General features: G+C 49.2%; 1 protein-coding gene across 2 annotated transcripts in view; it reads right to left on the reverse strand.

Moving 5' to 3' along the window:
* The window catches only part of cadm4 (cell adhesion molecule 4), a 120,637-nt gene that overhangs the window by 14,870 nt on the left and 90,767 nt on the right, over nucleotides 1-15,000 (reverse strand). For both annotated transcript variants that reach the window (XM_062538870.1, XM_062538869.1), the window contains exons 2-3: nucleotides 5,905-6,051; nucleotides 3,359-3,646 (exon numbers count right to left, since the gene is read on the reverse strand). In XM_062538870.1, the coding sequence (XP_062394854.1) occupies nucleotides 3,359-3,646; nucleotides 5,905-6,051 (435 nt within the window). The remainder of the gene's footprint in view (nucleotides 1-3,358; nucleotides 3,647-5,904; nucleotides 6,052-15,000) is intronic.

The raw sequence follows: 15,000 nt of genomic DNA on the forward strand, positions 1-15,000 counted from the left end.
GGGAGGGAGAGGATGAGAGAGAGAGGGATGGAGAGAGGGATATGGAGGAGATATGGAGGGGAGGGCAGGTAAAAAAGAGGGAGGTTAGATAGGATAGTTTCAGAGACAAATTTGGAGGGGTAGAGAGCGGGACAAGGAGAAATGAGAACGAAAAGACAGAGAGGGAAAGATATGGAAAATCAAGAAGCATGAGAAAAAAAAGATATGTACACAGAGTGGAGAAGGGTAGAATGCAAAAAAAAGAAATGGATAAGGAAAGAGAAAAGAGAGAGAGATAAGATGGGGCTCTCCAAATGTTAGATCTCAGAGAATAACAACAGACATTGCGTCTGTAATTTCAGCAGGTGGGTGACTCCCGAGTTTGGACTATATTGTCATTATCTCTCCCTCATTATGTCATTCAAACAGATTGCGGGGGACAGAAATGAAGTGATTGCACAGAAGCAAAATGGAGGAGTAATCAAAACTAGAGGCCTTGGTGAGAGGGAGAGAGAGAGAGAGAGAAAAGGAGATAGAAAGAAAGAAAAAGACAAATGCTAGACAGCGTAGGCAGCCTTTTTTGCCTTGGCTTCCTTTTTTTCTGCTTTGCAGCGCAAAAGAGAATATTTGACATCGACGACGGATTCTGTCAGGCTTTTCAATTATTTGTCGGCGCAGCGTCGCTCGGAACGAGTCGAGCAAGGGGGGAAACGGGGGCCCGTCGTGTCTACCCGGCGGAGGCACGGGGCTGTGACGCGGCCGGGGACCGATAGTGTCTTAATTACGCCGTCGCTCGTGATCGGCGCTCAACCTTTAATGTCACAGCGCATTTGAGTCACGGGGGCCCGGCGAGCACGAGCGCGACAGTCGAGAGCGAAGGAGAGAGAGTGTGAGATCCGCACGGACCCACGCGCCGCGTCCGGGCCTCGGTAACCTTGGTAACCTTGTCAAGAGTCACGTCCGCTCGCGTTCAAAAACAGGGAAAGGGGGGAGGACAGAACAGGAGCAAACACAAAGGAGAGAAGGGAGAGAGAACGGGGAGATGGAAAGAGAGAGGGATAGAGGGGAGAGGAGAGAGGAGAAGGACAGACACAGGGAGGGGGAAATAGACGGAAGCAGACATCTGACAGCCATGCCACCTGAGTCTGTCCCCAGCTGAGCAGAGAGGAGAGAGAAGGAAGGAGCAGTGTGTGTGTGTGTGTGTGTGTGTGTGTGTGTGTGTGTGTGCGCGCGCATGTGCACATCAGTATCTGTGAATATCTGTGAATGTTGACCATGTGTGGCTTTTTTTTGTTTGTGCATCTACGTTTTTTCCCTGTGTGTGCGTATGTGTGTGTGCACATATGTGTGTGTGTGTGTGTGTGTGTGTGTGTGTGTGTGTGTGTGTGTTGTTGTTGTTTTGTTTTGAGAGAATGAATCCCAGAGGGTGGGGGGGTTGATGGGGAACTACCCACAGATGAGCCTGTTGTGCAGATGGAGAGTCTGACACTGAGATAAATGAAGCAAGGCAACAACAGATGAGAAGCCCCACTGCCCCCAAGCCCAACAACACACACACACACACACACACACACACACACACACACTCATACACAGGAGGGACAGAGAGAGAGGGAGCGAGAGAGGGAGAGATAGACACACATATACACACAGAAGCACACACACACACACACACACACACACACACACACAGGATGGACAGATGATGAGGATTCTCACAGACCGCAGGAGGCTTTGGCTTTAGGGATAGACACACAGACACAAGGTGGGGTGGGATCGGGGGGGGGGATTCATGTCTGGAGGCCTCAGATGGTGTCAGTGCGTGTGTGTGTGTGTGTGTGTGTGTGTGTGTGTGTGTGTGTGTGTGTGTGTGTGTGTGTGTGTGTGTGTGTGTGTGTGTGTGTATGTGTGTGTGTGTGTGTGTGTAAGTGTGTGTGTGTGTGTGTGTGTGTGTGTGTGTGTGTGTGTCCATGTGTCTGTGAGTGTGTGTGTGTGTGTGTGTGGAGCGAGAGGGAGACATGGGGGACAGGGGAGTGGCAGTAGGAGCCATAGAAAAATGGAGCTTATGGGCATAAATGGGGAATGAGGAAAAACCCAGTGACTTTAAGCAGGGCTAAATCCTTTTCCTCTATGCTGCTGTCTGCCGTCAGTGATATTAGCTAATGGAGCGAGGACACCAGTGGCTAATTTCATGCTGCCCCTTTCACCCCAGCCGTCGGAGAGAAAACATTTCCGCAGCAGCGAAAAGAGCTGACAGTCATATCACGTGCAAAAGGGCACACGCACAGCTGTATGTTCAGGCACAGGGTCCGCTTCCACACATTTAACAATGGCAGACCCTTCGTCAATAGCTCAGAGAGAGTAGGGGAGGTGGGTGGGAGCCGGGGAGGATTTTTATGACTATTAAGTGCATGACAGTAATTTTACAAAACAAACCCGTGTATTAACAATGTTTTTTTCAACATTGCATCATCCTGTTCCCTCATCCTATTCAGGCAAGATCAAAGGGAGTGGAACTACGAAAACCATTTACACTGGCATATTTCCCATTACAAAAAAAAAGCATTACATGAAACGCAATTTCTGTTTATAAAACCCTGTAGATGTTTCTCCATTATCGCAGAGTTTATGGGTAACCTATGGCGATGTCCGTGTCATGTGTCAGTGTGATGGAGCATAAAAGTGTTTTCATGTAGACAAGCACTGTTTTGTAATGGATACACGATAGTGGCAATGTAACAATAAAATCACAACCATCAACAGGATACACACGAGTATCAACTGCTGCAGAGTGTTTACAAACTTAGTAAGTAAACTGCCGTTTTTCATCAGAAGATGACACACAGCACTTACATTCTACATTGATTCATTTAACAGATGCTTTCATCCAAATGACACAAAGCACTTACATTCTACACTGATTTATTTTAGCAGATGTTTTCATCCAAAGTGTCTTATATGTCAATTATATAGGGCTTGGGATCATGACGTGAAAACTTCACAGGCACAGCCATATTGGCAGCCTCACTCCTTAGTTTACTATGGATTACTATGGATTTACTCCCGTCTATTAGTGTGTTCCTGTTACTTAGTTTTTGCCTTCTTGGTCGTATGTTGCTGTGTAGTGGGGTTTAACAGCGCGACCCACGATCGCAAGAGGAAAATAATCGCTAATACTATATTTCGGCTTCCTGTCTTCTGCATCTGAATGAATGGATATTAGCTTCGGTGCGCTACCAACATGGCGGCAATATTCCTAGAATGCAAGGCGTGTGCCCGAGCCCTATTACAAGTGCTTTGGGCACGGGAATTGAACCCACAACGTTTCAGCCTACTGCATGCTAGCGCAGCTCCTTCACCACCACCACCACCGCGGTACCTGGGATCTCGCGGCCGTTCCTCATCCAGCGCAGCGAGGCGGGGGGCTTGCTGCGCGGCGACAGGCAGGTGAGCTTGGCCTCGCCGCCCTCCACGGCCTCCGTGTTCACCTCGATGCTCGGCGTCTCCGGGGGCACCACCACGGACAGCGTGGCCACCTGGTGGTGCGTGTCGTCGGTGTAGAGCTGGCAGAAGTAGCCGCCCTCGTCCATCACGCTCACGTTGGTCAGCGTGATGCGCACCAGCCGCGGCGTGAACAGCACCATCTGGAATCGGTCGTCTTTTAGGGCTGCAGGGATGGAGGGAGACAGAAAGAGAGAGAGAGAGAGAGAGAGAGAGAGTCAGTGTTGGCACAGGGGAAAACAGGATGAATGCAGAGAAGGGTTTGGGTGGATTAGAGGGATAAGATGATGGAGAGAATAGAGAATTTTTGAAAAGAAGGCAAGAGGATGTGGTGTAGGCAGGTGGAAGACAAAATGGAAGGATCAGGTGGATTGGGGGGATAAGGAAATGGATGGAGCAGAGTGCAGAAGACAAACAAGCAGGAATAAATGAAGGGAGAGATAGCAAATATGAAATGTAATGTAATATAAAACAGACATGTGGGATGGTGGTGGGCAAAGAATAAGAGATAGATGACGTCATAGAGAAAATGATCAAACAGGGCCAAAGACAGAGGTGGAGAGTAGGAAGTGACAGATGAAGAAAAACAAGGGAGTGAGTGAAGGGATGGAGAGATCAAAAAAGAAGAGAATCGAGAGTCAAGAGTCAAAAAGCGAAAAGGGAGAGATAAGGAATGAGTGTGTGAGAGTAAGTGATAAGGAGTGAGAGAGGGCAGAGAGAAAGAAGGAAAGGAGGAGGGTGGGTTAAACCACAACAGCAAGCACAACGCCTCCGCAAAACTGCTGACCGAGGCCTGCACGCTGACACTGGCCAGAGGGAACGAGAGAACAACGGAGTGATAGAGAGAGTGAGAGAGAGAGAGAGAGGGGGGAGATAGAGGAGAGAGAGAGAGAGAGAAAGAGGAGAGAGGGGGAGAAAGAGGAGAGAGAGAGAAAGAAAGAGGAGAGAGAGAGTGAGAGAGAGAAGGAGAGAGAGAAAGAGAAGGAGAGAGATAGAAGATACAAGGAGAGACGGCGAGAAGTGCAGCACACAGAGGAGAGGACGGGGAAAGAGCGAGAGCAGAATAACTCTTCCTATTGTGGCGGGAGAATGGGAGGAAATCGACGGTCAGGAAAATAATAATAATAACAAATAATGATAATAACAGGCAGACTGTGACAGGAACTCAATGGCTTTTGTCTGAAATAAGTACCCAAACTTACTTTCTATTGACTGCTGGCAAGAGTAAGGCGTTTTATTTCCCCATTTCCCCTGATGTCTCGATGGAGATCTTGGGCTTTGAGGAGTAATGACACACACCTCACCCCAAAAGATGGCGCAACTTGCCGCGCAAGTCATAAAAGAGTGTGTGTATGTGTGTGTTTATTGCTTGAAACGATGTGAACACTCATGCCCACGCGGGTATCTCTAAGTACTTACTATCTCATCACTGTGTGTGTGTGTGTGTGTGTGTGTGTGTGTGTGTGTGTGTGTGTACTGTGTGTGTGTGTGTGTGTGTGTGTGTGTGTCTGAGTGTCTATGTCTGAGAACAGAAGAAAGAGGGTTTCTGTCTTCCGTGGCCTGACACTGCAGTGGGAACATGAGACACCCAAGCCGAGCTGAATGGCTTCGCTCCCACTAAATGGCAACTAAATGTCAGGGCTTTTGTCTGGTAGCCTGATTCACCTTCCTCCACGCCTCGCTTTTAGAGGAAAATGTTGTCCTAGGCAGGGCCCTGCCTTTGCTCAGCGCAAGTCTAAAGGGGATACCTCAGTTCACTGGTCCACTAAAAGGAGCTTATCAGCCTCTATTAGCGTGCCAGCTGAGAACCTAATTCGAAGTCTTGTACGAACACATTGAGAAAGCGGTGCCTGCATTGCATACCCAAGGCAAAGTGAGAGCTGCAGCCAATCTGAAAGCAATACCTGGATAGTAACAGGCTGTGAAGTGTTAGTGCACGGAGGAGAACTATTGGTCTGGGCTCTAAATGAACCCCTTGATTGTGTCGGGAGAGAAGCCGATATTAGTCATTCACACAGCTCATTTTTAACTGCATTTGGATCTCTACACCCTCTCTCTCCCTCTCTCTCTCTCTCTCTCTCTCTCTCTCTTTCTCTCTCTCTCTCTCTCTCTCTCTCTTTCTCTCTCTTACTCTCTCTCACTCTCTCTCACTCTTGTTCTGCGTGTCTGCCGGGGTGCGATCACTTCCGATTTCTCCCTTCACTGATTTTTCTCTATCTTTGGCAGGGCCCTCAGTGCTCAGTTTACCATTAAGGTTGGATTAAGATAAGGCACCGAGCGCAGAGGACAGGCGTTCCCTGAGGGCAGTTTGGGATGGGGGGGTGGGGGGGGGGCAAGGGCACTTGGGGGGTGGAAGTGATGTGGGAGAAAGGTGGTGAGGTGTGTCTGTGTGGTGGTGTGGTTTGGTGCTGGGGGCGGACTCACCTCGAGTGCCGTTAAAAAAGAGCGTTTGCCTGCGCGGGTTCTGGATGACGACGATGGAGCCGTCGTAGTTCTGCAGGCGGCACGAGATCTGGGCTGTGCCGCCCTCCTGCACCGTCACATTCTCCGCCTGGACCGCCTGACCACGCGCTGGAGAGAGAGAAATGGAGAGAGAGAGAGAGAGAGAGAGAGAGAGAGAGAGAGAGAGAGGGAGAGAGAGAGAGAGAGGGAGAGAGAGAGGGTTGAAGTTAATTACATCACTGTACTATGGAGAACACCGTTGGTTTGCTAATTATATACAGACTGTTCAGACAGAGAAACTTCACAGACAGGGAGACAAAGTGATAGACAGCCAATGTCATTAATGACTAAGGGCTTCCCCGTGTACAATTAACAGAGTTGGTGATTAATTAACTCCAACTGCCCGCGATGGTCCATAAATATGATCAGTTCCATTAGTATTTGCTAATTGCATCAGCCACTTGACCACCACTCCTTAGACTGCAGCCATCCAGTTGACCAATGCTCTCAATGTCTGAGTCATTACAGTGCAGCAAGTGTATTAATGAAATGAGTGATGACTGCGTGCTCAGTCGGTGAGACATTGACAGACATAAGCCTGTGATGGTACTTGACTCTGAGCCAAGCCGTGTCTATGTGCACTCTTGTGCATACATTTTAAACAACCTGGCAAGGAGACACTCTTTTAAAACTGGCAGGTCACACCAACCTCTGGTCATTCTGTAGATTAATTTCATCATTACAAATCACGCTATGTATTGCTCCGACAAGATGAGTGATAAAGAAGCCTGGTTTCCTCAACATTTCAACATACCTTTACTTAAATAGAAACCATTTGTATGTTTCAATTGCATATTCTAACAAATAACTAGACACATGGCCTTCAGGCCTTGTGGTGCTCCTGCTTGAAGATCAGCTCTCCTATGTAACCGAGGTCGAGGTGAACGTAAAAATACTTCAACGGCTCTCTATCAGTTTACCTTAGCAAAGATAATTGCGCTTTTAAGGTGCCATAACCGATCTTTCTCTGTTGTGTTTTTTTGTCCTGTCTATCTGACCTCTTGCCTCTTGCCTGCGTGATGGTCTAATTGCATGACATGAGTCCAGAGAGAGTTCGGGTTTGAGTAAATCATTATCGGAGCCGACACCTGAGCTCGCCGTCCATCAGCGCACAGGGCATCTCACCGGCTGGCCTTTCCATTCCGACACCACGCACGGCTATCAGCGAGAGAGCCCAATTACACGACAGAACACACTTTTTCTGTCTCTAGCTTGTTAGCTCTCCGCGGCCTCTCTGTAGCCCTCTTTCAGACGTTTTCTATCTATTCTCTCGTGTCTTCTGTATTTCTACCTCTGCCCCCCAAACTCTCATCTTCGGCTTTCTTTCCTCTCTTTGTCTCCCCGCGCCCCTCTGAAGTTCTCCCTCGTTTTCTTCACCTTCTTTTTCTACATCCCTCTCTCGCTCTCATCCAGTGTGTGACTCATTCCATTGACTAGAGAGGATGACGTCATTGTTGTTGCTGTTATCTGCCAAGAAGCTGCTACATTTACAGCGCACTGGCTCGTTCGAGAGAGAGAATAGCGCAGAAAACAAACGTACACCACCGTGGCAGAAGCAGCAGGTGGAAGGAAAGTCTAGAGGAGACAGAGCATGTTTGCTTCCACACTGCGCGTTGTGCGCTGTGGGGATGCGCAGCAAAAAAAGCTGGAAACAATAAACACCGCTGACTACATGCTGTCCTTTAGGCTAGACCTACTTGTCATCGAAAAAAATATGTGAGCCAAGTCGCATACACTTAATTGCACTCTGTGGAAGAGAGAAGGGAGAAGATAAAGAAAACACACGCTTTAGGATATTTATCTGGGCTTAAATATAATTAGACCTACTGAAAAGACAAAATAGTAGGCCTGACAATACTGACAAAGACCTACGCGATGGAGCAAAGACGTATTAAGTATTCAGATTAGCCTATAAACTTAAATTCAGAACATAACCTATTTTATTAAGTAGGAACGGAGACCAGATTTGGAGTTGCCACGCCAATATTGGGATTTATATGAACGTAGGAGTAGGCTGCTTCAAAGTTGTTTCCATTGTTATACTAATCACTACAATTAGTCACCACTCTGTCATCCAAAGACGTACCCATTATTCAAAAGTCTAATGACTCTTAAGAGTAATAACGTCGCTATACAGAATATCAAAAGAATGTCAACAAAGCTTCGGATAGTAATTAAAGGACTTCTGGAATCCGCTTGAGTGGTCGGCTTTAAAAGCAAAAGTGCAGTAAATGGCAAACTAAATGGATTGAGAGCTGAAACTAAATAAGACTAATTGGGCGTCCGTTATGCGCTAGGCCTTTCAACAGCTGTTGCCTCTTCATGGAAATCTGCATGCTGAGCAGGAAACGACGAGCGCATCGTGAATGAAGGACAGGCAGTGTGACATCGCGAGCATCCGTCCCAAACCTTGGTCCTCCAGACAATTCTAGAGCAAAAGTGCGCCTAGCCTTACCAAAAAATGTACTTTGTAGGCTACCATCACAGCAGCTGGACACAGGCTAACAACGGATGTTGTGATACAGATGCTCGGCTGTTTCTATGGTAGGCTAGGTAGACATTCGCATTGGCCTACCCAGGTAGCCTAGTGATGGAGCACATGCGAAGAAAAGCTTCCAGTAAAAAGGATTAGCCTAATTTAGCTCACTTTCAAATCTTAGCATGGCCTAATACATCCTAAACAAGACTTGGATTACATTTAGTGGAAAGGCAGTCCGAGCAGAGCCGCTCTAGGCCATCGCTATTCATGAAATAAACCGCAGAATACTAGGTAGCCCAAACGACGAAAACACACACACACACACACACACACACACACACACACACACACACACACACACACACACACACACACACACACACACACACACACACACACACACACACACACACACACACACACACACACACACACACACACACACACACACACACACACACACACACACACACACACACACAAACTCTGTAGGTAATGACAGTTCATCATATATCCAGGTGAGGGCAGTATCTAATTAAAGGAAAACACCCTCAAACGCCTTGAGGAGCTGAACGAGATTCTTTATGTGTGGAGACCTTCCGCCGAAGACAAGAGCCATCATTTCCGAATGCAGGAATAATAATAAAAAAAAAACCACACACAAATAAATACACTGCTATATCGCAGAGCTCTAATGGTCCCGCCGAGGCCACGCTGAGTTATAGGAGATGGAGAGCGTGTGAATTAAAGGGCTGGGCAGAGGCCAGGTGCTCCGCGAGGACTCGCGAGCCATATTAAATCCAAGGCAACGATTTGGCGCCCGGGATTAGTGTCCTGAGTTATACCGCCCCAGAGCTGCTGCGCCACGGCGACACAACACACCCCACAAACGTACAAGCGCGTGCCCACGACACACACACACACACACACACACACACACACACTCACGCCCCCCCCCTCAAACACACACACACACACACACACACACATCATGCCTTATGTATCCTATGTTTAGCCAGATGTATCCATATTGCCAAAAAAGATGCAGAATTGCATTTCCCCCCCCTCTCCTTATCTCTTTCTTTTGCACTCCCCCATCTCGCTCTGTATAGGCTCTATGTCTGACCTGCTTGTCTCTCCTGGCTCTCTGTATCATTGCCTCCATCCCATTTCCCTCTCCCTATCTCCACTTCTCTGCCTCCTCCCACCTTAATCCAATTCACCTTCCCCACCCACAAGCCTGTGTGTGTGTGTGTGTGTGTGTGTGTGTGTGGTCCTGTCTCATGTGTTTATGCATTGTGTGTGTGTGTGTGTGTGTGTGTGTGTGTGTGTGTGTTTGGTGTTTGTTGGCATATCAGTCAGAACATCAGCCTCAGGTTAATCAGGGAGTTTTGCTGAAGGAGAAACTTCAGTAGAAAAGCTGACATTCTGAGATTTTGCTCTCTTTCTCTCTCTCATTCTCTCTCTCCCTCCCTCATTCTCTTCTTTCTCTGCTCTAAATTTACAACGCAATCTCTCCAAGGAATCTTGCTCTCTGCCAATCAAATCCAGTAAAAAAGGAGCTTCGACTATAAATAATACATAATCCTTTACAAATCTCACTTCATCTTTTCCTCATTACCTCTATCTGTCACTTCTGTGGTTCCCTATCCTCCTTTTTCACCCTCACTCCCAATTCCCTCCATCCTCATTCCGGTCCCATCCGCTCCCCATGCACTCATTCGGTTCCTTACTCACCCACTCTATCCAACATTTCCTACGCTTCCCGAAAATAAATACACATAGCGGTAAGTCTCCCCTATCTCTCTCTCTCTCTCTCTCTCTCTCTCTCTCTAATCGTATTCCCCCCATTTCATACCTTCACTTTCCCTCTTCCATCTTCATCCCGCTAATCCCTTCTTTTTCCTAACACACACCTCTGCTGTGTTCCATGCCCTGCTCCCTTTTCTCCTCTCTCCTCTTCCTTAACCCAGCACCAGCACCACCCCACTACCCCACTCTGTTTCGTAACAGTGCAGACTGTTCTCATGGGCCATCATCCCCCATTTTGTCTCTCCATACCTTTGACTGCTGTACCTCTCTCTCTCTCTCTCCCACTCTCTCTCCCTCTCTCTCTCTCTCCCCCTGACTCCCCAGATCTGGGTCTTCAGGTGGGGGCTCTGTTTATTTCTATCTCTTTCCCTCTCCCCCTCTCTCTAAATGTGATTTGTTCTGCAGCTCAGGCTTGCAGTATAATCATCCTGTTTTTGTCCAAGTGGAGAGGCAGAGAGAGAGAGAGAGAGAGAGAGAGAGAGAGATGGAAACAGAATGAGGAATAGAGACAGGAAAAGAAGGAGGCAAAAAAGGACTGTAACGGTTCTAAAAGAAAAGGCAGAGAACACGACGGGAAAAAAGGAGACAGGATTTTGTTTTCTTTCCTCTCATCCTTTGTTCCAGTAATTCTGTTTCTTCAAGAGATGTGTTCTTTTTATCCTCTCTCACTTCCTCTTTTTTCACACTGATTCCCTCGCTTTCTGTCCTCCCGTGGTCCCACAATGGCCCAATCACTTTTGCTTCTCCTTTTAATCTTCTATTCATGATGTTTATATTTTCATTACTGTCATCCATTCCAGCATCTGTTCACTCTCTTTCCCAATTCATCTCATGCCTATTTCCTCCCTCTCCCTCTCTCCCTCCCTCCCTCTCCCTCTCTCTCTGTCTTTCTCTTCCATGGCAGGCTGCCCCCTCTTCATCTCCCTCTCTCTCTCTCTCTCTCTCGCTCTCTCTCACACTCTCACTGCCTTTCTCTTGACCTTCACGTACTGACTGTCCCTCTGTCCCATCACCATATTTCAATCAAATCGCCCTCTCAAGCGCTCGCTTTCTCCTCTCTCTCTCTCTCTGCTCCTCGTTTCTCTCCTCTTTTTTTCCCCCTGCTCTCTCCTTTCTTGCCCTCCTCCACAGTGCCATTTCCCACACTTTACGTGCTCCTTTCATTACATCCCATCAACATTAATCCCCATTCCTCTCCGGCTCCCTCCGTCCGCAATGTGAAGTCAATCACCATTTTATTTTTTTTCTCTCTCATCCCTTCGATGTTCCTTTTTTTTCTGCGTAATATTTTTGTATAATTTCACACACAGCACAGGGTGTCTCTCTCACTCCGCTCCCGAGCGCAGTCATATCGGTACACGCCGGTGACAATTATTGCCGTGCGCAACAAAGGAAGCTTAAGGAAAATTTACAGGGCAATTACACCGCTACCCTGGCAGCGAGAGCTAGGCCAACGCTGTGTCCCAGACCCTGCAGCTTCCCCCTGACCACCGGCACACACACACACACACACACACACACACACACACACACACACACACACACACACACACACACACACACACACACACACACACACACACACACACACACACACAGACACACACACACACACCCAGACACACATGCACACACACATACACACACACACACACACACACACACACACACACACACACACACACACACACGCACACAAGGACACACACACACAGACACACAGACACACACACACACACACACACACACACACACACACACCATCTCACTCCACAGTACCTGGCAGCCGTCCCTCCACTTTGCCCTCCCCTCGTCTTGCATTCAAAGGCAAAAATGCTTTATTGGCAGGAATTGCATAACGGAGCACGCTGCCAAGGCTAAAGACCCTCAGTGTTGTCCCCCCCCCCCCCCCCCCCCCCCCCATGCCTCCCCTATTCTAATTCTTCTCCAGTGTCACTCCGCCACTGAATGGCTCTTTGTGGACGGGAGATGTTTAAATACATATTCAGCCACGATGTGAATGAGTGGAAGCAAAGACGAGCAGCGGAAACGCAGCGATCTCAAATAGAATGACAGGCAAAAACACGCATGAAATTCTCTAATGCTGGAGCTAGTCAAACACATTCAGCCACATTTACATAATGAGATGGTTTCATCAGAAAATATGCTATATATATCATTTTGGTGCGCAACAATTCCCTGGGTTCTCCCGTCTACCTCCTCTCTTTTTTTTGTGGTATATACAAATCTTGAGTGTGGAGAAGTCAGAGAGCTCTGTCGCTTTTCTTTTTCTTTCTCCCCGCTGGCTCCCTCTGTTCCGGGTCCCCACGGACTCTCCTCCCTCTCAGTTCATCGTTTTTTTGTCGCTACCCCCCGCCCCCCCTCCTCTTCCCTCCTCCGCTCACTCCCCCCCCCACACTGCTGGGTAATCATTCACTACTCCCCCAGAGTTGCATTGGTTTTAATGCCACATTGAGGGTTCCATGCTTCCCAAACTCCATCGAACCGGCTCTCTGACCCTCTCTCCGCTGCGCGAGTCAAACGCTTCCACCTCTGAAGTCTCTTCAGCGTCTCGGTCCTCTGTCTCGCTCTCTCTTCGCTCTCAACTTTCTGCCTATGTAACCTTCCTATCCCTCATTACTTCTGTATCCCTCTCTCCCTCCCTCCCTCTCCCTCCCTCCCTCGCTCCCTCTCTCCGCTCTCTAGTCACCTCTCCATCTTTCTGTCTATCTCTCCCTTCAGAGCACTCGTCGTTCTCTCCCCTAGCCGTCTGCCCATCGCTCACTGGCTCTCACTGTCCTTTGCCGCTTCTTCCCTCCGCCTTCTCTTCATCCCGCTCTCTTCATCTCTCTCTCTCCCTCTCTCTCTATCTCTCTCTCTTTCTCTCCGCCCCACAGTGAATCACCTCTTCCCATAAATTATCTCACACAGGGAGAACACAGAGACAGAGGGACGCCAGAGAGCACAGGAGGGAGGAGAGAGAGAGAGAAAGAGAGAAAGAGAGAGGGAGAGAGGGAGAGAGAGAAAGAGAGAGGGAGAGAGTGAAAGTCAAACAAGAAAGAAACTGCGGGAAGTGAGGGCTTTGTGAAAATCTAAAAGTTACCCAGAGAGGCGGCAAATAGAGAGATGGAGAGAGAGAGAGAGAGAGATGGAGAGAGAGAGAGATGGAGAGAGAGAGAGAGAGAAAGAGAGAAGGCTGGAGAGAGTAGATAAATGAGAGGAGAGGCACTGCTATAGAGTGCACACATGACCATGACATGGAAGCCATTAAGGATGAATGAGAAGGGGACAGATTTACGACAATGGTTGTCAGGTTGTATATATGTCTGTGTGTATTGCATGTGCGCACACGTGTGTGTGTGTGTGTGCTGTGTGTGTGGTGTGTGTGTGTGTGTGTGTGTGTGTAATGGACTTACAGACGAGGCTGAGCAGCAGCAGAGAGCACAGGCAGAGGGAGAGCGTAGCGGCGGTGGTGGTGGTGGTGGTGGTGGTGGTAGGATGGAGGAGGAGGAGGCGGGGGCGTGGGTGAGGGGGGCGAGATCGCCGGCTCGGTCTCATTGTGTATTGAGTCCCCCGCTGGCGATCAATGAGTCCTCTGTGCCCGCGCGCTGACGATGGCAGGCCGCTCTGCCCGCCGCGCCTCGGCTCTTCGGCTCCGCCGCCCCGGAGGCCCGGAACAGAACCGCGCTGTGTTCGCCCGCGTCCTCGCGCAAACCGACCCCCTCCCCCCGCCCCCCCGACCATCAAAACCCCCCCTCCGATTCCGACTCAACACTACCCCCAAAAGCCCCGAGCCCCTACCCCCACTATACTCAGCAGGCCACTGAACACTGTGTGGCTGTGTTAACCCCCCGCCACGAGCCACAACCCACCACTGCCTCAGCCAACCCAGCGAAAAAACAATTGGGCAAAAATGCTGCGATTTGCCACCCCGGACGATCACAATGGCCGATGTTCAATCTCGCAGGAGAGCGCAATCACCTTGGCACGGTGTGAAATGGTCCTGCAAAAGCAACCCGGTGTGGCCCCCCTACTTCGCCAAAGACATTTCTGATGACGCTAAGTGATTTGTGATTTTTCTCCCTGGCCCTCCTCCGTTCCACAGCGAGAGAGAAAGAGCGACGTGAAATTGCACTAGCGCACAACGATTGTGCTCTTCTCACGTTGCCGTTCACAAACACAGTCAGAGGAGTTTTGCACGGCGTTGCTATGTTTAGCCGTGCAGCGCAGCGCAGCGCGCTAACAGCGTAGTACAGCTCTGCTGAACTTTTAATGACACATTAACACAGGGACAAAGGTTCACGCGGCTAATGCATTTCCCCTCGCGGTAGGGGGAGAGGGAAAAGCTCAGCTCTCTTCCCCCCTCCGGGAGCACAGAATCGGCTACGCAGCACCTTAATCCTCCCCCGAGTTATAACATGTTCAGATGTCGCTTATTACCAGGTAATAACCGAGCTGACATGCCCAATCCGAGCTAAGCTACGCGCGAATGAATGAATCAGTTTCCTGCTTTATCTGGGCACCGCTGCCAAAGCCTCTCTCTCTCTCTCTCGCCCGCTCTCTCGCTCTCTCTCTCTCGTTTGGTGGGGCGCGGAGTGTGTGAGCGCGAAAAGCTTTGCCATGTCACGTCCCGATCCGCGCTGAGCCGCCGCCAACACGGCGATCACATCGCATATCGCAACCCCTCGCCTCGCTCCACCGAGCGCTGGCCAGGCCTCACACACACA

Source organism: Sardina pilchardus, chromosome 6, assembly GCF_963854185.1.
Source record: "Sardina pilchardus chromosome 6, fSarPil1.1, whole genome shotgun sequence".
NCBI classification, from domain to species: domain Eukaryota; kingdom Metazoa; phylum Chordata; class Actinopteri; order Clupeiformes; family Clupeidae; genus Sardina; species Sardina pilchardus.